The sequence below is a fragment of the Bombus flavifrons genome, chromosome 6, assembly GCF_040668555.2.
Source record: "Bombus flavifrons isolate JBK064 chromosome 6, iyBomFlav1_principal, whole genome shotgun sequence".
Classification (NCBI taxonomy): domain Eukaryota; kingdom Metazoa; phylum Arthropoda; class Insecta; order Hymenoptera; family Apidae; genus Bombus; species Bombus flavifrons.
In genome coordinates this window covers 9,143,293-9,168,373 of record NC_138447.1, presented here as the reverse complement: position 1 = coordinate 9,168,373, position 25,081 = coordinate 9,143,293, and the positions used below count along the sequence as shown (strand labels likewise).

Here is a 25,081-nt window from a genome sequence, read left to right as displayed (position 1 = left end):
TCGAATCGAATTTATCTGACGATGGATCGTTCGATACGATGCATATCGGAAGAGAATATCTCGTACACACACTATACATAACGCACATAACATCTCATACCAAGATTCCATCGTCTATCTTGATCCAGAGAGTATAGGGAAAATTCGAATTATTTATTTGCAATCTCTTTTCCTTATTTAGTATTGTGGAAAAATTCTTAAAAAAATTATAAACGCGATGATTTATGTTGCAGAATATTTGTAAACTTTGTCGAAGCCTAGAATTTCGCAAAGCGTAGAAGGTGAAAGAAGTGGAGATTTAATATCGAAGATTTAGAGTAGTAACCTAGAGTAGAGTAGAGTAGAAGCCTAGAGTAGTAACACAATAACATAGCCAATTTATCAGGTCTGTAAGTATGAAACCGGAATTTGCATATAGATGGCCCTAGCTGATAATGTAGTTATCACTAAACTGCGTCATTGATGCCAAAAGTCTTTGTTGATATCTCACAAACATTTTCGACTCAGAACAATGCAAGTTTCATACAACAGCATAGTTTGTAATAGCGTTGAACATGTCAAATTTTGTGCCTGGAAACTACGATTTGCGGACAGCATTGATTTTCTGTTACCATTTGAAGAAAACTGCTGCAGAATCGCATCGAATGCTTGTCGAAGCTTACGGTGAGCATGTTCTTGGTAAATCACAGTGCTTTGAGTGGTTTAAAAAATTCAGAAGTAGCAATTTTGACGTGAGGAACGAAGAACGTGGACGACCACCGAGCTCTTAAAACCTGGTGAAACCGTTAATACCGAGCGCTACCGACAACAAATGATCGATTTGAATCAAGCTTTGCGTGAAAAACGACCAGAATATCAAAAAAGGCAACACAAAGTAATTTTGCTTCATGATAATGCACCATCACATACAGCAAAAAAAGGAAACGATCGAAGCGTTCAGTTGGGAAATACTTTCGCACGCGGCTTACTCACCAGACTTGGCTTCGTCCGATTACTATTTATTTGCATCGATGGGACACGCACTTTCTGACCAGCACTTTACTCCTTACGAAAATGTACGAAAATGGCTCGATGACTGGTTTGCCTCAAAAGAGCGACAGTTTTTTTGGCGTGGCATCCACCAATTGCCAGACAGGTGGGAAAAATGTATAGCTAGCAATGGGCAATACTTCGAATAAAATATTTTTAATCATTTTCATACAATGTATTTTCTATACAAAAATTCCTGTTTCATATTTACATACCTGGTATTTGAATAAAAGCAATCCTTTCTACAATATACTGAGACTTTCATAAATAACCATCCATACATAAATCGGAATTTTACTATTCAACTTTCCACCCACGTATAGCGCGATACGATCTTGAAATTGTCAGCTTTCGGTCAATCGTACTTACATCACACCAGGGGCATTTACGGTTTAATAAATTTTACAGTTCGGCAAATTAACAGGTTTCGTTCGATTCGAGACGATTCACGGTAATCAATTTGATTGGCGTCGCGCGCGAACTACGAGATGGGTTTGCGTGGCTGAAAGGGTAAGTCGATAACAAACACGAATCGTCGATGGCTCGACTAATGTAGCGGGATGTGATGAATGGTCTTTTATATCTACAGACGTGGCCGAGGTGTTATGAATCGCGTTAACGTCGAATCATTGTTCGCGTCGGCACAATAACGGGCCCCGCAGGGGGTGGTTCCCCCTGGTCTTTTCGCTTGGGCTTCTTCCCCCTGATACGCTCCTTTATATTCCCTGGTCGCTGTTCGTCGTACCCCTTTTTTCGAACCACGATTTTAATCGACCTCGTAAAGATCGCATCATCGGACTATCAATCGGCGGTGATTGGAAATTTATACTAGCAACGATGCACACTTCTGTCTGTGTGATATATAATTTCTGAAATACGATCGACCCTGCCCTCTCCCTCGTATTTCTTCCCATCCCTCCACACGCTCTTTGTTGTACGTTTAATCGCTTCGCCACTCTCGTGAACATCGGTGCACGAGAACCTGTTTAATTGATTTCATCAGAAGGAACGACGATGCAGATCCGATCTATTCCAAATATTTCACGGGGACAGACGCGATAATATTATCGTTCGAAAGGGAGGAAACAGAAGACGCTTGGTGCTTTGCGCGAATGGTTGTTGACGGTCGGGTCACTAAGTTTAAAATTAGAAGCTCGTGTTTCCGGTCTTTCAACTGGTACTTAATTCTTCCATTCGTCTTGTCAACGGGTTTCTTATTATCAGAAAATCAGAGACACCTACGGTCTTTTGTTCTTTAATTCTATCGTGTAACAGTTATTCATAGAAGAATTAACGTACGGAAAGGTTATATTCATATACAAAGGTAGTAAATGGACCATTTAAATCTAAAACGACAACGTTTCCGAATAAATCGAACTTTCGATTCGTAAAAAAACAGATACCAGACAAACTATCATCCGTGTACAAAGATTTATGTCTCTGCTTTAGAATACGGATCCTTTTTTAAAACCCCTGGTTAATTTGCAATTTGCTTAAGGAACGTTAGATCTAGAAACTAAGCATATTATTCGAATGTAAATAGATTCTAGAGACTTTCTCGTTTCATCGTATCTGTATGGAATTTTAATTGAATTTTACGTAGCCTCCCTGTAAAAATTCTCCCGTTTCGGTCGTCGACTAGACAGTTCAAACGATCGAAGAATCTATCTTCACGGAACATAAATTTAGCATGAAAAATCTAGTTGTTTGACGAGTACGCGTTACGGTAGACCACAGGGAAAAATGTATGATATCACGAGTACTATACGTAGTGCTTAATGGATTAAATTACCGCCAAAAGAAAATTGAAATTTTGTCTACGACGGAATCAACTGGATTTATTTCTCTAGAGCGGACAAAGGACAAAGACTTTGCAGTTCCGTTGTTTCGACGAGCTTAGAAGCTAATTTCGTCCCGCCTAACGGAGGCAGATGCAACGTATTATCGAACCTTTTAACCACGTGGACGTTTACGAGGCGTTCGGATGCGGCTAGGCGCGAAGTCTGCCGAGAATCCACGTGTGCAGGAAACGAGATGCGGGTCGCACGTGTGCTTCGTTTCTTTAACCGACGTTCGCGTATATACCGTGAATAACGCCTCGTAATTTCCGGGGTGACAAAATTCATCCTTTTCCAAGATACAATTTCCTCGAAATTTCCCGGTAATCCTTATCGCGTGTACTTTCTAATTTATCTAATAGCTCGTGGCTGCTCTTATCGCTGTTTAACTCCGTGTTTAACACATTCGCTGCTGCTGACGCATATGTTGCATCCATTCAATTATCTTAGTTATTATTAGATCCTAATTGCAGGCAATATTATTGACGTAGCTGTCGCGTCTTTAAGTTTGCACGATGACAAGATTTGAGAATAACAATAATAAAGTGTGTTAAAATAAATACGTATTGCGATTTCAAATAAACGGTTATCTCATGAAAACTATATAAATAATACACAACGGTAGCTATATTTTAATCGTGGTAAACGTGTTAATTCTTGGACATCGGACTTTCTAGCGACGTCGAAGCTGGGCCAGAATGACTCAGAATATAAATAATACGTCGCCGTTCATAAATATTAGGATACTTACGAGAAACTATGTAAACTGCGGACCTTATTTAAGATTATAAAGAATCATTTTAATTCGTTTAAATATTGTTCGATAAGCTTTAATTTAGATAACTTCAACATTCTTGCTCGTTTATCACATGTATGTATATAAACTGTTGCAAGTAGTTGCAACGAATTTTCACTGTGTACATTGGATCGCAATTGTATAAAGATAAAATTCTGGTCGATTCGTTATTCCTTAGATAATCTAAGTTAATTATCACGTTTCGTATAAAAGCATTCGTTGTTCTAATGTTCGTAAACGGTAGTGTACACGATATATATAACGACGAGCGTGTTAATAAAAGTACGTACAAACTCAAATCGATGCATTCAAACACACTTGACAATTTTATTAATATTGTTATTTCTTTATACATTTCCAATATTTATATTCCAATTATATATAATAATTTTTCATATATTCTAATAATATAACGATATTCCAATTTTTATCCAAAACGCAATATACAAATAATCTTGATAATCTTGAAAATGTTCTATTTCCTAGCATAATAAATTACCTTAGCAATAAACTGTACATACGTGTTTAAAACAAGGTATGAAAATAAAATGTTGCTATTTATATGCTCATCGCTATATGTCTCGTTTCACTGACATTTTCGATGTTGTCTGTTTTCAAACAATTGTCTATACAGCAATACGATTGTTTATACGATGTCTAATGAAAACTGCATCCAAGATACACACTCAACTGTTGAAATAGCATCGAGACACATTAACACTTTTTGACTTTGGCAACGCGTTTTCTTTTTTTTTTTTTCTTTGTTGTTGTTGTTACCAGTTATTGTTTACCTGGAATTGTACCCAATTAATTGTGCCACTTTTTCTGCTTTTATAAAGTACAGTATATAATAAAACATACCAATGTAGTGGTGTTAAAATTAATTAAAAAGTTACACTATCTGATATGACTAAATAAAGTTATAATCGAAAGATATCAGAATATAAAAGAACATTAAAACGCATTATGAATTTTTAATTTCACCTTCGAGTCGTGTTATCTATCTTTAGTCATCTTTAATGATTTTAATTTTACCTATATTTTCCTATACCTTTAATATACACTTTTGAATCGATATTTTGTACAAACAATATGTAAAATCGTTAAACAAAATCATCACCGCAGAATATAATTGACCACTTAAGTAACTTTTAGATTTCTTTGTTTTTTAAGTTATGAACATTAGTCTTCGATACTTGGAAAAATGCGCTGTGGACAGCGTATAGCTCGCTGTGGGGCACGCGGTTGGCTAAGTGTCAATATAGGAAGCATCTCCTCTGGACTTTATCAATGTAGAGACGTAAAAAAAAACTTCAGAAATGTAGTACATTTGCAATGACCAAGGTTTGATGTTCAAGGATTAACTCGTTCACTGCCGACTGCGAGATATCTCGTACTTTACGCTACAAATTTATTATAGACTGATTGTAATTGGTCACGGAATAATTTGAGTCAGGAATTATTAGAAAGGATGAACGAAAATTTTCTATAATAATATTCGTATAATAAAATATAGATATTGTAAAATTCCATGATTTCTCCAAAATAAAATCTTGGCGCCCATAGCGAGACGCTTTAAATTTTGAATAGGTTAATTACACAGGATGAGACGTCGGTGAAAAATTATCTTCGACGTATCTATCGAGTATCGAGACGCGTACATAGGTTAAGGAGCGCGACGATAGAGGACAATAACGTGGAAAGTTCGTTGCGCTCAGATGAGATCGTATGGCACGATCGTGACGCAAGCTCGAAGCTTGAGCGCGAGCGCGCGGAATGTTCACCGAATTCTAAATACCTTGGCACGGTTTCTGAAGTTCGCGCGACGATGCAAATAATGTCGCGCGACAATGCAGCGGCTGTCGACAGGTGCGCGGGTTAAATATAGCCAGGTAGATATCATTTTCACTCGGACGAAACATTTTCAACTAATTTTTCACCAACATACCAGTTCGTTTCGATTCATGTTTTCCATTCAGTTCTCGCAGGAATCCATCAACACGTTCATTACACATACCGATGACTTTCACACGGATCGTGCGTTATTTCGAAATAATATGATCAATAGGAAAGATAATTAATCTTATACCATTACACGATATGTGCACGATATGTATCGATATACAGGATGTTTTAAAAAGTTGAGGTTAAATTTTAGGAATACGTAGTATTTATTAAGACAAGCGAGAAAATTCTTAATAAACGTGACTTCAAATATCATCAGTTTCGGAGCTGTAAGATATTTTCAACTATAGTCTGTAATAGCACGATCCAACAGATTCGCAACGGTAATGTGTTTGTTCAGTGCCATACATCACCGGCTAAGAGAGACTAAAATATTGAAAGGTAATTCCCAAGATCGCGAAAGATCGAGATCGATACGTATTTTTAACTTGCGATAAAGTAAAAAAGAAAAACAAAAGTTCGAGAGAATCTTGTCATAAGCTATCCAAAGAAATAACAAATCAAGAAACATTCGAGAAAATGTTCTTCCTATATAAATAAATATTTTCTGCTTCGCCGATGAACCCGTAACTTGGACGTTACGGCCGTTCGCGCCCATTTCTATCGAGTCTCTCTTATGCGTGTTTTGATAAGCGCTATATACTGCTGAAGTTTCGTGCCAATCTTTTTTGTAACAGCTGCATATATTTTTATACGGCGACCAGAGGCGATCGCGTTCAACATGTCAAAATGGAAAAATTGTGAAAAATGAAGCGAAAACGGAGTAACAGCGAGACGTTGGTTTAAAAGGAACAGGCGATTCAACGCGTAGGTGGTCTAAGGTTAAATCCGGAGATTCGTTTCGGGATTCGGAGGCGTCCCCTTGTTGGACGTGCACGCGGGATTATGAGAGGATCGTAGGCTCGCACGGAACGCGACCGCTTGCCAAGAGATCGCAATACGTCTTCGCCTCTGCGATGGAGACAAATGCGAGGACTGATGGTTTCGTCCGTGCGGACGAAAAGTCGAGCTGCGCGCGAACATTCTTGTCGATCCGGAGACGAATCGGCCTTGAACGTCGATCGGAACGATCAATATTTGCAAAATTAATTACCGCGGGACCGATTCGCGAATCAGATGATAATGAAGAGAACCACGCGATCTGACGGAGGGACGCGTTTAACGAACACGGCGCCATTTCGCGTGTTTGCCTCGAACCGCGATACATTTTATCATTTGCTTTTTTCGATTTGTCTGTCTCTCGTCTGTGCACGTCAGCACTACGTATACGTACGTACATACGTATGTGTTTGCATAGTAACGATATCTATAACAACAAGTTGTAAGAAAGAACTTACCTCGTTTCTGCATGTAGCTGAAAAGGTCATCCAGAAACTCTTTTCTTTTTGGATCGTCGTTAATCTCATAGAGCTGAAACAATAAAAGTAGAAAACGGTGAACATATTAGCATAGCGATATTTCGTCGAGTATTTTACTTTTCTCGAATTGGCTACAAAATCATAAAGAAAAGACGATCGACGCGATGAAAAATTGGCTGGGTCAAAATCGTAGTGACGTAAGTCTTGGTTCACTTTTCATAAAACGATATAGTAGCGTATTATTATAAAAAATACGTTGTGTCATTTGAAAAACGCATCATGACAGAGAGAGAGAGAGAGAGAGAGAGAGAGAGAGTAAAGTATTGCGATAACGTGATTAAATGCGAAACACCGAATGCACGATAGCTGCAAGAATTGAAACACTTTTTTAATTTTAATTTTCGCAATCGTGCCTTACGTCGCCATAATTTTTCATCCATTAGTCGATCGTCACACGTTGTCGCGATACGCGGGTTTTTCGATGCACGTACCCTCCCTACTCCACGACGAATAAAATGTTATTCGAGCCGGGCTAATAAAAACAGGAGTGAAACAAGTGTGCTCATAGCGACAGGCAGATTAGTTAGCTCCGATTATTAATGATTCCGTTTAACCTGCCTCATAACCCGAAACCCCCTCGACCGAGGCAAAGCCAAATTCCCTTCGGGCTAGCGGGCCCGTATTATCATATTTGTTATGTACGATGTGCTATATCTAATCCGGGACCCTCTAATTGCTTTTATAATACGAGCTATCTCCCACCCAACTTCGTCTCTCGCGCCCTTTTTTGCCTACGTTTTCCTTTGTCCCCTTAAGCACCGTTTCCATTACCGTTTCATTTCCTCCACTGGCTATCAACTCCGGTGAACAGCTATTGGAAGTAATTGCCGTTTGCGTGGCTCTAGCTTCCCTTGATTCTCCGTGTTCTCGATCGGTCAAACCGTTTCAAACAATCTCCGTACTCCTTTATCTCTTTCAAGCGACAGCTGCACAAGTGTCACTGGTCGAGGATAAACCGCGCGAAACGCGACGGTCCAACGATTTCCGCTTTTAGAAATTACGTAGCACGTGTTAAGTTCTATCGTCCCAGAAAGAGAGAGAGAGAGAAAGAGAGAGAGAGAGAGAGAGAGAGAGAAAGACTAAGACAAACGATCGCTTAATAGAAGCAACGGCTAGGAACACGAGTCGAATGTTACCTTGGATCATCGTCCGGATAACACGTGCTTCCGACACGCGAATTTATGAACTGACCCAATATTTAAGTCGTTGTTGCTGTTGGCACGGGCAGTAATAGTTCTTTAAACGAATTTCCTATCCCTGTTCGCTCGTAGATTTGCCCAGACGATAAATTCCATTGAACAAAACGTGAGCAGCATCTCACGATCTCACGAATAATAATTTTGAAACGCGTGATAATCAATATACGCGGCATCATCGTTTGTTACGTCTAGTTCTCTCGTTTGGTACATCGTATTACATGGTTTCCGAGAGACGAAAACGTACCAATCAGATTTATAACTCGCAAATTATACGAGATGAAAAGATCGTGACAAGTACATTTTCGATTTTCAAATTTCTATGTCACTTGGTGGCTGAGCCTGGGAGATACAAGTCTTCTTAAGGATAGATTGTACGTTTGCAAACCTTCTTACACCTGGCATTTTTGAAATGTTCAATAGGGCGAAAAAATACACGTTTAATCTCGCTGTGAAATAAGACTACGGTTCTAACAAGGTGGAATTGATCGTTGAACTTTTATCACGTTCTTTCTCCGCAATCGTCATTTGTAATTGAGAAATTTTTTGAGAATTATTTAACAATTGACGAGACGACACGGTCGAACTAAATGTGCTACGCATCGTTTTTAATTCTTCGTAATCTTTTAAAAACGTGAAATTGTGGATATAAATGTACAAGAAATAATCTGTCGATGGTTCAAAGGTGACAAAATTATTTATAACTCTGCGCATTCTGAATCGACGTTTTTCTATGATTGTTACATCACGCTTGGCTATTTGCGCGCAATCAGTTGCAATTAATAAGTACTTCCTTGAAACCATTAAAATACAGAAAATATTAACTGAGATCTCGCCAGAATTTTTTGCCGTGGCAGAGTCCAATCGATGTGCAGATACGACATGGATACAAGGATCTATACATTATTATTCGATACAAAAGATTATTGATTATCGTGCTGACTTTCAATATCGCATTAGTTAATCGTTTTCTTCTTTTTCTTATTCAAAACGATGATCCGCAACAGTAGGAACGTATACATTTAACGCGTGAATACAGCTGTTTCCGGTGCGGCGTCTATTATCCACTGTGTATGTATTATACGTTTGGCAAGGACAGGTGTCTTACAATTGGTAACGCCTACGATACCAAATCTATCTATTATCGCAAGATTTGTTCATAGACAAAGCGCGATATAGACACGAAACAATTTACAAATACACCTACGTTCCTAACTATTAGTACGAATACAGAACTTTGGAAACGAGTGGGAAATTATAAGAATCTTCAAGAATTATTATCTCGTTTGAAATCTTATGTAAAGATAGGCAGAGATTAGACAAGATAAGTAGAGTCTTAAATAAATATTGAATTTTGTAATAAAAATCACGAAAATCAATAAAAATCATTTACGTAATAGATTAAATTCCTTCGTGTTCGTATCTGGTACGATCAATGTTTCAACCAATTCTGATACGCGTATCTTTTCTATTATATTCGTTCCGTTTCTAATCCAAAATTTCGATTCTAATTCTAGATAAAATTGTCTGAATTTGCGTCTAATTTATGTAAAACTTTTGCCACAAGGATAGTCAATGAGGTAATTCGTTATGTCAGTCTTGAAACACTTGTCAATAGCTGTTGCAAATCTTTGGACTCTTAATTTGCATGAACGAAAAAAACAATAATTAATTCCCTGATCGTATACGCTATTTATCGCAACCTACACGAAACCAAAAGATGCTCTCACACTTATCGATGTGTATCGCGATTGAAAGTTTGGTGCGCTCTTTGCTCTTTAGAGTAAAAGTAGCTTTCGTTTCTATATACGATTAATTAGTTCCAATACCGTGAAACGCCGTTCTTACGAATAAGACACGTGTTCACCGATGTAGCTTCAAGTTCTAACATACTGGAAACTCGCCAACAGCGCTCTACGTTATCGTGGATTCATAGAGGAAGATCGAAGAACGAAAATTAGACATGCGTTCGTTCTCCGAAATGGCCGGCGTATCGCGGCCCACTTATTCATACATTCCATCGTGTGTTCATGGCAACGCCCTAGCTCGATCTCCACCTCGTCCACCCTTGCAACAGCGTTGAAACGAACGGCTGGACAAACGAACGGATGGACGGACGGCATTTCTCAAGGGCCATTTTGTACCACTTTCTCGTGTTTTTTCTTTGGCTACACGAGCGATGAGCTCGTTAGGGGCAGCCGGAGGGAGAGGACGGGGTAAAAGGTCGGAGAAAGAGGAACGAACCGACCGAGGCCAGGGAGCAACGGAGAGAAAACAGAGTCCGAGGGTTCAACCAGCGTATATTGATTGATCTACAGTTAAGCGGACTGACGGCAGCCACGTGAAGATCGGGTAGAACGGCTCTCGTCTTTCTCTCGCTCTTGCTTTTACAATTTCGCGTCTCTTCCTTCTTCCACGTATCTTTTCCCCTATCCTTCACTACCGTAAAATAAAGAGAGGCGAACGGAATTTGCTCTCGATGATGCATGCTTCGCGGCCCCGCCCTCTCCTTCTCATCGACTGACGGCCGGTGAATAATAATTCCTGATACAGCCGACGTTGATCGGGTTACTTTCGTCCCTGCGAGCAGAGGAGGGACGCAACCCGCTCAGATGATCGATGTACACGCCGCTGCTAGCGCCACGTCCTACGGGATGATCCTCCGCATCGACCACGCGATACGGTTGCGCTTTTATCGTCCGGACGATTAACTATCGTTAGCATCCCATCGTCGCGTCGTTCAGTCGTTGTGCCATGGGGACAGTCGATCGATTTATCACCTGCATCGATCTATCGATCGCGATACAAACACATTCGCACGATTGATACGTCTCGTAACCCGCCTTCCGGGTTCTCATAAACTTTCTTTCTGTGTAAGCGTTCTCTGATACTAGGAACACATTTCAAAGGACAACATCGTTTTCCAATAATTTCAGTAAATCAGAAGTAAATATATGGTATAGTAAATTATATTATTCGCCGTATCATTTCGCAGGGACGATAAAAGTATTTAAACGGTCGATTATCCACTGTATCGATAAATCCCAATATTTAATACTTAGATAACGCTTTTACGTTATATCCTCGATGTGACTATTCATACCGTACACTAATCTTTTATTAAATATATATTTGCGATAAATATACGTTTTCAAATTGATCTGAAATTTGACCGATATAACAGCGACAGCCGTGTCTCGTTACAGTGGCAATGAAATTTCAAAATAGCTCACACAATGCATACAAATAAAAGTTTCCTGCGACAACTGTTTAAATACTTTCGTAGTCGGTGTATTTGACTGCTTTGATATTCGTTATAACACCCCTCCGCGGTAACTATGTATAGCCTAAGGAAACACGAACTCGCGATCTTCATCGAGCGACCGGGTTTACGAGCGCGAACACGATCCGGAAGAGAGGTCACCGTAAAATTCGCCGAACAAGTGAAAAGCGAATCGCGAGAGACGAGAGCGCCGTTTCAACGCCACACGTCGTTACTTTTACGACGAGTAATTATCGATGCGCGGCTCTTTCTACCATCTCCAAGATTCAGATATCTTGCTCTTCCGGCTGATAAGGAACAACGATAACGGTAGAACGTACCGTTGCCAACGTTTCTCTAGGAAACGTGTTTGCACGGTGTCTTTGACAGATTGCAATCGTCTTTCACGGAGTTGTTGGAAACGTATAAAAGAAGACTAGCGAGGAAAGATTGCATCGACGAAAGGATGAGATTCGAAAGTGCTTACGCGGTTGACAAGAGGAAATTCTAACAGCCAGCTACATTCGCTTGACTATGTAATTAGATGCTTAGTCTCCTGGTTTTCGCACCGACACCCGTATACCTATTCGCTGTGCCCCCGCGAACACGGGGTCAACTTCCGGTCGTAAAAGCTTTTATAAGGGTGCGTCTCGAGCGAAACGGAAACGGGTGCAGCCTTAAATAATGCGTTCGTGGTCTGTTGTCGAGGTCAAGACGGAGTCGATGCGCTTCTTAGAATGCTTTATCTACGCTTCGACTTCGTTTTCTTCTACTTTATTCCGCGTCCAGTCGTTCTACTTTGTAACAAGCGTAAGCCAAACACTTGGCCGATGTTCCTTAAGCTGTGTCTCCGTCGAAACAACAACGACCAACTTTTTCTTCGTGTTCCACGTTTCTTCAAAACGTCGATATCTGTTATCCCGTATTCCTCCGTGTTTCTATCATTGTTAGTAAAAAAAAAAGTTGCTTCTTGTTACATGTTACGGATCGAAGCGGGAAACATCAAAGAGAAACAAACGACAGAAACAAATGTTCCTTCGGCGTGTGCAGTTTGTCGATGCTGACACGATTGTATTAGTAGTATGTACACTTGTTTGTCCGTTACGATATGTCAATACGTCTTTAAGATACGTCGCATCTATACCTCGTGTCAATTTTTCTTACAACAGGATCAATGTCCTGAAGTAAATATCGTATAATCGAAATCGGTACAAAGTCCCGAACATGATCGTCCGTTGTATGTGCTCATTTTTCAGCGTATTTAAAAGTCGCGAGCTGCTGAATTTCCGACGTTCTTTAAGACTTCGCCAAACTCGCATTTTTCATTTCCTCTTTTATTCGTAATAATAACAAACAAGCCTCCTTCCACCATCCATCATCCGCAACTTCGCACAAACCATCTGCTACGTATACGTCTGAATAATCCGTTGCGAAAGAACAAATGTTGCTTTGAAATTGAAACAATATCCGAATGCAACGTTGTTTCGACATAGACAAAATGTTTCTACAAGTTAATATCTGTCGAGTACTTTATGGAACGTGCAACGACAAGAAATTCCTCGTTGATATTCCAACGAGAGCACAGCTTTCGCAGCATTGCTCGACGATGTTCCTCCAGGTATCCACATATTCGTCGAAAAACAAAGTCGAATGGAACGTTATCAACCGGAAAACGTTTACAGTCGCGACCGATCCCACGTGTATCTTGTCTCGTCGTCCGTAATCGAACAGATTTCGCGCGATTCGAACAACTTTCGTGGGATAGTCGAGAGAATCGAGACAGTTTACACGTTTACAACTTACGCGTTACACGACATTCCGACACGAGTGAGTCGCGAGAAACACGGAGTGGAAAAGGGTCGGAGGATCAGGGTTAACGAAGCGTGGTGGCGAACCAGTCGCGTCGCTTTTTGCCACCGTGGCCAGGAAAAGTCGATCGGTCAAGAATCGATAAATAATAACCCTCGCGAAGGCAAACAACGCCTCTTCCGTTTCGTTGATTTACGAGTTGCTGCACTTGGCCCCGCGCGCGTTTTATGCCCAGCCGTTGCTTCTGACACGGAAGCGAGTCGATTCATACTTGCCAAGGAGCTCCGTGAGCGCGATGAAAATTCGCTTCCATTCTATTTGGCTGTTGGCAGTCGTAATTACACAGAACGGGTATTCTTATCTACCTTTGTGAGAATCTTAAAAGTGTACAGATGTACAGTGTGCACGTCGTATGCAAATATATATATAAAACATTCGAAGCGTAATCATAGAATGACAATCATCACTGCATTTGACTACAGCGAAACAAATCTTTCTTTGCGAGTCACGTTTTGGCAATTATATCTTGGCTACGCGAAAGGATGAATTTTTCATGTTGAAAGAGTAAATGAAAATTTCATTACGACTTGACTATCCGATTCCGGGCTCGTATTAGGTTGTCCCAAAAGTTTCTTTCGTTTTATAAGGAAACGATAGATGCACAACGTTCTTTGTTTTATATTATTTTATCGAATCATGAATGATCGTAATAATAGAAGAAATCTTTTTTAAAGAAAATTCCTCAAATTTCGTATACTTCGAAACGTGTTTAGAAGCAACTGGATCAATTAGAAAATTCTGTTTGCGACTGTGCTTCGATTATTTAAGAGAATCTCCGATTAATCCGCGTTTCTCGTTAAAACTTTTTCGGCAAGGATGATGCTTGTAAACGTTACCTATCTTGTTCGGAGCAAAGGAAAAGAAAGAAACGTGGAGATATCAAGATCGCGGTTTATACGAGCGGTCGTAATAGCCGCCGCTATCATTATCCTCTTTCAGGGCATTAAAGATAGCGCTGGTAATTATTATGATTACGATGAGAATAGCGTATATAAAGCGTGTTACGCTTCTATAAACCTTCGTAATGTTGGGAATTGCTGGAGAGCGTAGACCTTTGCTATTCATGTAGGTCATCTGAGACATCCACGACATCTATCCTGTGATATTTCTTAGACGATAGTCGAAATATATCAGATTCTATCGATTAATTGGCTCAAGCACATTTGACGCTAATTAAATACATAAAACACAAATTTTCTATGTATATAATTATTCCTATGTGAAGACTACGGAACAAGAATACGAGAAATTATGCTTACAAGGATACGATTCTCAATTGTTTAAAACAACCTCGAATTTCAACGCTGACAATCGAAGACAAATGAAAATCTGAAATTCTACATTATAGCGTTCCCATTGACACGTAGGAAATTATACGATAAAGAAACAACATTTTCCAATTTTTCCACCTATAGCGTTGTCTACGAGAAATTTTCAAACATCGAGCACACACACATTCACAAAACTTATTGCACGGTCGTATGCCAAGTACAAAAAAATACATTTTTTCAATTTTCTACATGCTTTAAATTTTTATGATTGCAATATGAATGACGACGACTATAGATATAAAATTTACGTCATCGTATTTTATTATTAGCCTGAATCTCTCACGCGCTGCATTGTAAATGGATAACCACGAAAAATGGGATATTTACGTTTAAACCTGTCGGTTTAGGCTTTCGATTCCTTTGATCGCGAAATGGCTCGTAAAGTCATTAGAATACCCAGAATCGGTGGAGGATTCGATACGCCGAAAAATGAAAGACAGGGGTAGCTGAATTCGCGGAAACTTACGCGCAATGCCGGTTGAAATATCGAGGAAACGCAGATTGTTTGTACTAACGGCAAAGAAGCAATAAGCGTGACGCGGACCAGCCCTCTTGTATATCCCAAGGAATAGCCGGATTCGTTTATATCGAGCTGGTTTTGTCTCCGCTGCCAGTTTCTCGGGCGAGCGATCACACGCTGTGCCAATAGTAGCGGCGACCCTTGTCCGTGATTTCACAGAGACGCGGTTAATTGCAGTTTACGCTGAACATAGTGTGACTTTCCAGGAAGATCTCACCATCTTCCGAGCGATTTAATAAACATTCATATATTCTCGAAAGTTATAAGAGGTACGTGATACGATCAGACTGCCGATGTTCATGCATTTATGAGAATTTTTATAGATTTTATAGGTATCGAAAATATTGAAAATATCCAGATTATAGCACTCGTTATTATCGTAATACGTTACTCGAAATAATTAGCGCCTTGCTACTATACGTATGATTTTGTTATATCGATCAAACAAATGGGAGCTAAGAATCCTATAGACTCGATAGATTAACAAGTTACTCGGGTAAAACCACGATAAAGATTGAGTTTCGCACAGTGATTAGCTGATTCTGACGTACAGTTTATTTACAATGTACATTTTCTTCCTTTAAATACATGCAACGTACAAACACGTAAATGTATCCGATCATTTTATTCCGCACCGTGTATCCTAACTTGTACCAAATATTATCAAGAATTGTGGAAGGTGTCTCGTCGTGTATTGAGGCAGAAAGACACAAAGTGACGTCCTAATAGCAAAGGAGAAGGATACAATCAGTGAGTTGCCATTATCGGGGCCAAATCAATCGGCTTTATTCGAACGATATCGGTTCGTGGAAAGAGAAGAGGCTTCCCTCCCTCCTCTCCCTGCCCCTGGTCAACCTCTAATCCGAATGAGGTTTTCCTCGCGTTCATTCGCCTTCCTTTGACCAGCTACAGCTTCCAGGAGGAATCGTTGACGTTTTTCAAGCGATTCGCCCTCGCCCATCTCGAAAGCTTCTTCCAACGTTCTTTCTTTATCCCCTCGCGGTGATTGCCCGATGATTGCGAGCTATACCGAAACGAAATCTTCTCGTCACCTTCGAAGAACAATTTCAACGCGTTCGATGAACCTTCTTTCGTCGATCCTTCTTCCACAAGAAATCTCCGATATCTACGTACAACGATTCCTTTGAATTTGGTCAAATTTTACATTCCACGTTTATGGAATTTTACGACAAATGGAAAAAGAAGAACAATACGTTCGGGGAACGACTCGAATGCGTTCGATGAACCCTCTTTCAAAGATTATCTCCTACGTTCCGCAGGAAATCTCTACCAATGGTAAACTTTATTCGAGTTCGATGGAATTTTACGAACCAACTCCGTGAATCGAAAGGTATCTGTAGAAATGCGAATATTTGTTAAAATTCACTTTGGAATCTACGCTTACTTATGCTATCCCCGTTTGTGACGAATAAATTTATACGATCGAATTAATTAGTTTCTCGAGAAATTGGACCGTTGATCGTAGCCGGAGAAGCTTACAAAAGGCAAGATCGAACGATTTGCCTTGCAAGATGCTCGCCTACGAAATCTCATATCGTATGAGGATAAAAGCGCACCGGCTCGATGTTTACAATGAAATAGAGATATTAAACGGGTGAAAATGATCTGGAACGAGTCACCGATGAATTCGGGGCCCGCGACCCCGAAACTGGGCTGAAAACACAAATAAAGAGGCCGCGTCTATAGCGCGACCAAGGAGGTCGAGAGCTTTTTTTACGACACGAAGGGGTATAAAATACAAGGAACGAGAAGAAGGTTGACGTTCGATGACGCCAGATGTCGGCGTCACAAAGAAGGAACGGCATAAAGAGCGAAGTTCGTGGTCCCTACGCGTCCTTCCACTCTCATGGAGAGAGTCCCCGATACGCCGGGGATTTTATGCCCGTAGCTGGAAATATTAAATCGCACCTAAGCACGTTTTATGTCGACCGCCTAATAATCTCCACCGGAGCTGTTTCTTCCTTTCTCCGCGGCGGAACCAGTCAGTTTTCGTCACCCCGTCCCGCAAGGACTTTCGTACGATCTCGAACGTTCAACACGGTCACGTTCCCGAACGTTTCACGCTCACGAGAACATGATCGTTGGTGGTCGTGGTCCAGCTGTACGATTTATAAACCCCCTTTCGACGAAATGTTCGTAAATTATATCGTTTCCTATTCTTGTAACCCTTTCTACAAATTTGTCACACGTGTCGTGGTTTAATTTTGATTTAACACGTAGGCAAACCATAATTTTCATGGTTGATGGGCAACTGGTTGTTCGCATACTTCGTGCATTTTATTTCGATACAGTGAACAAAAGCCTTTGACTGCAAAGATTTCTCGCTTTTTATCCCAGATGTGACATCTCGAAGAATTTGAACTTTAATCAGCGTCGAATATAAAAACGTGGCAAGCATATCGAAGAAAACGATATTACAAATAATCGCTTTTATACGTTCTCATCGTCTATCCCAGAAGAAGATTCCATCTGACCTTCGGAATTAAGATTTGCCAAAGAAGAAATCAAGTCGTTCTAAACAGGATTCATATTGACCACGGGAGAATCGTTCGCGAATTCCTTCAAAAGGCTATACTTCCAGCTCACTGCGATACGTGCCAATGCCTTCTAACCCAGTCTAACTTATATTAAATTTTTGTGAAAAGAAACTGAAAGCTCGCGAAATCAGGCGAAACTTCCCAAATGGCTATTCTTCGATAATGCGAAGGAATGTCGAGAAACTTCTGAGATTTATCCACAGCGATAAACACCTGTGCGATTCCATTAAACTATCACTAACCGGCAGTACACATCGCTGATGAGTCACATCTCGATGAGACGTTGATCCTTCTAAATAAGAAAAAGAAAACGATTTACTTTCTGATCAATGATCCAATCACTTTGTACAATTACGCGTTCCATTGTATTATGCGAATCTATAAAATAGCGGGAGATTAACCGCATTGTATCTTTGCGCTGATACGCGCGATCGGAAGATCGTTATCGCGAAAGGAGCGGATATAGCGCGATAGGGCACCGATTTCTTAATTCGAAGAGGAAACGCGCGTAATTAATCGCGATTCGAAGAATATCTCGATCGATCAAATATTTGTACTTCGATAGAGAGACGTTTGCGGTCGGCTCGAAGTTACGCAACGACGCACGAGCAGTGTGGACGATAAGAAATCGCGGGAAAAAAGCGGTTCGAGGGACGATTTAATAAGCGGAACAGGCCGCTTCCTTTTCAAACGTTTTACCCGGGCCTATTTTCTGCCCCGCCGTGACGTGTCGATCGCCCGGATGGAAGAATGCGAGGAAGCGCGAACACGCGAGAAAGACACGGCTGTCGCTTGTCACATAACTCTCTCCCGACTTCAACGCTGGCACGAGCGAGTCGTCGCTTTTTTGCAGCCATCTCAAACGTAACCGGCGATCACGACCGCGTCTCATGCTACTTTTTCTTGTTAACCGGTCGCGGCCTTTTCCGACAAGTATAATTTTGCCATCGCAAAAGTCGATTCCCATCCGCTTCTTCTTCCAACATCGTTGAAAGTATACTCTGCTTCGTCAACATTAGCATGTTTATCAAAATTATCGTTAACACGTGGATCATCGAAACACCGATCAGTGGAACGATCGATTAACGAGAAATATGGCTTTACGAGAGAAATTTCAAAATGGAAACAAAAGTTGCGAGGAATTGCTACCTACGCTTCCGTCCAGAAGTTTGTATTCCTGTTTAATATTAGCACGCTAACTGCCACTCGGGTCATCGTTCGTGTTACCAAATTTTTTAGGACTATTAAGATAAGACAAATTTCACGGATTGGGAAAGTTTCAGAAACGCGAATGATTTGGATCACGTTATCGATCGCTTGAAAGGGATAACAAAGTGGACCGTTAGAAACAATTTTTTTTTTTAAATACACGTAACATTATGCTTCGCTTTCAAATAAATGCATAAACGTGCGCAGTCTAATCATCGATTAAATCGTAATACGTTCGTAACGCGTCGTCTCGTATACAGGTTCGATTTTTCCATGCAAAGTTCAAGATCGCAGTACTGCGACTCCCAGCTGACTCGGATAGACCACAGTACTTCGCTGTAAAATCTAAGAAATCCAGCGTAAGTGGTTCGATGGTTAAACGCACTTGCGTTTTAATTCAATTTGGACGACATAGGAAACGCTTCGTGGCGCGAAGAAGGGGTCAGAGACCCGGTGCAAATACGCGTTAACCAGCGCGTTAATCTTTCGTCGCTGCAGCTCCTTTATCAACCGTGCCGGTAAGACGGCGTGTATCGTCGGCCAATAACTTCCCTCTGCTCGGCGAGAGGACGATCGGTCGCCCGAATTCTTTTTCTTCGTCAAATCCGACCAAGAGATAACGAGATGCCCACCGCGCGAGATTTACGATCGCGAAATTTAATTCGGTAGCTCGTCCAATTTGATCGCGATATCGCGATAAAGCCGCGATGTCCGCCGTGGTACGGTCACCGTCGTATCCTCGTCGACCGATTACTCGTGTGGTGTGGGAACGGGAACACGAGCAACGAGCCACACAGGCGTAATTTGAATTTATTTTTATCGTTTCGATGTACAGAGACAAACGAAGAAGGGAACAGATACAGAAGTAATAGAAACGCAGTTCGAGTTTCAATCGATCCGTATGGAATTCCAGCGAGTCGTATTGTAACAGAATTTCAATTATTGTAACATCGATTAACAATACTGTTACGTTCTCTCGTCTATCGTCGAAAAATATTTCAAAGTCAAAAAATTGTTGCTACGCGTGATTTCTCGTTTCAATCGTACGTTAATTAATTGTATTTTCTTGAAACATTACGAATGCCTAAAACGGGAGCAAAATCGGAGTATAAAAATCGATGGTCCCTCGTAAGTAAGATTGGAAACAGGAATAGAAGTCGAGGGAAATTGTTGCTCCTTTGATTAGAATCTGCTGTCCCTGTTTAATCTTAATATTTGTCAAGTATTCCCAAATAAATGAACTCTCAAACGAGAACGGAGTTATTCGATATATCCTCTTTGATTGATGATATTCCTTCTTTTCTTCCTATTTGTCACGATCTCTTTCAGTTTCTGTTTCTATCTTTAGTTTCTCTTTCGAAAGAAGCGTCCCGAAATTCTCCGTGACACGACGACGTACAAATAATCAATCGCTCTAGCGTATAATTCAGCCATACGTCAACGTTGTTACGGTCTAATTGCGAGAAAAGAATCGCAACGCCACTGAAAATGCGGGGTTACGCGAGATTGAGAGAAACCAGGTGAGAGATGAAACGACGGAGTATGCGAAGATCGATTAACGTTGGTGACGTTGAACGTAAAATACGGCTGGTAAAAGTGGTGTTACTCGTGGTCCAGCCTCCGACCACGTCCCACTCTTCTCAGTTTCGCGTTTCTACCGTGCACGTCGGAAGAAACGCACGAAAACGAGAGGCGAGAAAAAGAAAAAGAACAGAGGGTAGAAGAGGAAGGCCCACCTCGGTGCGGATCAAACGCAGCTGAGCTTCGATTATAATAAATCAAGACGTAAATAATGAAGGAACGGATGGGCCCGAGAGCAAACGGAGGGGAGGGAGAGATAAAGGAGGACAGAGAAACACGGCTGCAATCGAATCTTGGTCCGCTTCAGCAACGATGCTCGATGGCCGGCGCGGTGCAACGCGAGACCTTGCAACGGCGATTAATGTTTCTACCCCGAGGGACCGAGATCTCTCACCGTCACCCGTGGAACGAGTTTGATTTTATATCGTAATTTATTTCAATGGACCGTGTAATAGGATTAATATCTACGACAGGGCGGTTAAGTTTTATGTATCGTTTGCCTTCTCCGCTACGGTTTGCCCTCGCGAGCTTATTATTTCGCGAGTCGATTCGAATCTTCCTGCCACGTGAATGTTGGCCGTTCGAGCTTTCGCGTATTGCTGGCTGGTCGTGATATTATCAAAATCGAACCACGGAATTTCGTTGATTTTACTACAGATAGTTCTTCGATTTTCTATATTGTCGCTGCTCGATGAATCATACGATCGCACGAAATACACGATGCTTTTTTCAAATATCTTCTTTAAAACCCTACCTTTGAATCTCTTATTGTTCAATCCTATAGATAACGACACATGCTAATAGTCGCAAGTTAGAATTAATAGAAAAAATCTGTGTCATGTCTGACCGTCGAAGGCAAATTAACCTGTTCTGTGAAAATGATTCTGATCTTTATGATTCAATCAGACGCGAAAAGATTGCTATTACGCTACGTTTATTTTCTATTATACTTCGATTATACCATTAATTAATTTCGTCGACGTTCGATCGAATTGGATTTCGCTGTAGACGTTGTAACGTCTATTACTGATTTCGGTTATCTTTAAATAAAAGGCCTTGAATCCTATTCCTGCGGATATCGCGAAAATATTCGATAGGGCATCGCGTTCATTCCCTCGAAAGACTCGCTCTCGTAAAGAAGTCGGTCTACGACCGAGGAAGTCCGTGGTCCCACGCGAAACACAGCAACGGCATTGTCTACCACGGCCACGCAATTACCTGGACTTAGCCATGGGAAGATTATGCGTCTGGCTTGAATTACGTGTATCAGTAAGGGAAAAAAGAAGAAGAAGAGGAAGAGGAGGACAGAGATGGAACGAAAAAGAGAGGAGGGATCAACGGTTCGGAAAGAAGAGAAATACAGGAGGGGAGGCTCTCTTATTAACGAGGAAGCGAAACAACTCGCACCGCCATGCTAATCGAACGAACATACAAAACGCACAGTCGTTCCTGACCGCGGTATCAACGGCCATCTTTGTTCCTCGTGCCTCCGCGATTCTTCACCGATGGGAATTTATCGAACCGTGAAAGGATCCCCTCCATTACTCGATGTAATATTCGAAAATACCGAGTTCCTTACCACGGTTATAAAGCGTGCCTATCGGGATCTAACGAGCGTACGTTTAGCCATCGAATTAGACAGTGGCCAGCGATAAAAGTTCCAGGCAGCCTCGCGATTTCCAATTGCCAACGTTTCTCCGACTTCTATCCGTTCTATCGTAGAATTTCGATTATCTGAATTCCAGTTATTGCAACGAAATTTTAATTAACGTCCAATTAACCTTCTAAGCGTCTGGTTCGTACGTAATACGAATATTCGTGTATACGATATTTGAAATTAAACGTATTCCGCGCTTAATGGAAATACTGATAATGTTTTATTTCGTAACTATTAAACGTTGTTAAACGGAAAGAAACGAATATACACGATGACTCGTTTGTTGACTAAATATGTAGTTGGAAACCAGATTGCGGAAAAGAAAAAAAAAGGCAGATATAATTGTTTCAGACGAATATCTTTTTCAGTTACGTTTGATTATCGCGAAGAACGTTCAACGGTTTCGAGTAATAACGAGTAATAGCAGAGCGTAATGAGTTCCTATCGTACGAATGAAAAATAATAAGGAAAAAAATTGTTCGACTTTCAGTCGTGTTCGTTGATGACTTTAGATACAGACATTCGCCGTACATATTAAAATTCCATGTTGTTAATTAAAATTCTAATGACAGCAGCCGAGGAACGTATTACGCTGAAAGGATATCTGCAAGAACAATTTCCAATCAAATCCTACGAACGACGTTGCAACAGCACTCAAGGAGTATCATATCCGAAAGAGGAATCTCCAGCCAAAATTCAAAATCGATTTTGCACAAATAAATACAGCGGAGGAACGTTGGAGAAGTGAAGAGGCGATAGTGGTAATCGAGGTCCGCGGAGGCGACAGAAGGAGAAGGGTCGAAGCAAGAAAAGGAGGAGGCGGGTGGAGACGACGACCGGCGTCGGCAAGAGGAGGCAGTTAGCGCGTGTTTACACGACAGCGCTATGTAGCCGGCGACCTCACAGAACAGTCTCTCGAGTCGAGCAAAGTGAACGTTTCTATTTGTCCGAACACCTCTTTCTGTCCCTTTCTCATCAACTATCCGTCCCGGTCTAACCTTCTTTTCGTTCTATCGTTTCGTCTCGCTTTCTCCCCTCGGCCACTGCCTCCGCTACTCTATACTCGACCCTTGAACGCATAATGACGCTCGGACCCGGCGAAACGGGTTAACACCGTGGGGGCCAGCCCGAAAATTGATATTTAAATGCGACCAATTATCCAGGAGCTGTTCCCTCGTTTCGATATCTCGAGATTCGTGTTCGTTAACGAGGGAGAGAACGAAGAAGAACGGGTTACAAGATCGACGCGATCGATTCGGAGCAATTCGGTTGGTTCTCTTCGACGTGGTCAACACTGGCCAAGTGTCGATGATAGCGTTTGAGATTCATAGACGTGTAAAGACCGCGAGATCTCTTCGATGATGTCGATTGCTGCGAGGTAATTGCCTTTTCGCTTGACATATATTCCCCTCGATTTATAAAGAGTTCAAAGTTCAAAGCGACGAAGAAATAATCGGGTATCGCATAACTCGTTTAATACGAACTTGAATCTGATTTCCCCGCGCTTTTTCACTTTCTCTATTGTGAATCTATGAATCTGATTTTCTTTTCATACGGTACTGTATGCTAATGGACGATTTTCATACAATATCAGTCTTTATGCTTGGTATAAAACTTTATAGATGTCTGTCAGTGTGAATTATCGTAAATTATCCTTCTGCAATTTCGTCGCTTCTGGTACGAACCAGATTCGCGAAGTAAAAGGTAAAGGTGTACACGGTCGATAAAGATCCTGGTATTTCTTCGACAATATCGATCTTCCATCTCTTCGTTCCGCGAACTTTCGCAAGCGATTCAAAGTGCAACAAATGGACGAAGAGAAAAAGAAGAGATTGACCGCGTGTAATAAATCTAGACGGGTGTTGCCCGCGAAACTCAACACTATAGGGACATTGTCCTCTCGTGGGACAGGGGAACAGGCTCGTAAAGACGCAAAGTCGATTCGATCTGGTCGAACGGCGTAGATCCGAAAAACGTAGCCAGGCCCAGCGCCCTTTTACGATTTTGGATACGACATCTAAAATGCGATGTTTACAGGGGCGACGCCGATGAGAACGTTTTTATTAATAATTTTTAGTGAGGTCCGCCGCTCGATCGTCGTAAAAGCCACCGGTTGGCACTTTTGTAAAGTCGGTCTCTGTTCGCTCGGTCCTCGCGGGTCGCTCCTGTAAAAGATATCCGCCGGACGTTTGTTGACCATATCCATCGAAATTAGGAGGCCTACCGAGCGCGTTTATGGGATTCTAGACGAGTTTTACAGCGGCGAACGGTCGAGTCGCGCTCACCCGGATACCGCGTATCGCGGGATGATTAAACGATTATCGTAACGAGGAACGTTTAGGGCATCGTTTAAACTTTATCGGTAGCCCTGCGGCGTCCAACTTGTTTCTACAACTTCTCTCATGGCCGAGAAAATTAATTCGCTTATTTATATATTAACGTGCAGTTGCTCGGAAAGTTGGTCGAGTTTTTATTACGAATCTCTGTCAAACAATGGAACGTTGAAACAAATGCCGAAGAGAATTAAGGAGGAGTATTGAAAATTTGTTAACAAAATAAGTTTCGAGACAACGTTGCGCGTCGTATATGGAAAAATTTGGAATCGTAATTGAAATATCGGTTTCCAATAGCTGGTACAGTCTCGTTATTATTTATCGTGGTGTATAAGAATTTATTAAAAATTTATTCGAAAACCATACACAAGAAAGTGGATGCTGTGAAAGCCTGTAGAAGCTACATATTTGAAGGAATTCATTATCAAAACAGACGACAAATGTTCGAAGAAGAAAATTTAAACCTTTATAGTCTAGTCGTAAAGCTTTATACGATACTTGAAGAATATTCTTAATAAA

The 25,081-nt window shown here is 41.1% G+C and overlaps 1 protein-coding gene across 5 annotated transcripts in view; it reads right to left on the bottom strand.

Moving 5' to 3' along the window:
• Positions 1–25,081, bottom strand: part of retn (retained) — a 136,988-nt gene that overhangs the window by 40,207 nt on the left and 71,700 nt on the right. For all 5 annotated transcript variants that reach the window (XM_069114837.1, XM_069114838.1, XM_069114841.1 and 2 more), the window contains one exon: positions 6,966–7,038. In XM_069114837.1, coding sequence (XP_068970938.1) covers positions 6,966–7,038 — 73 coding nt within the window. The remainder of the gene's footprint in view (positions 1–6,965; positions 7,039–25,081) is intronic.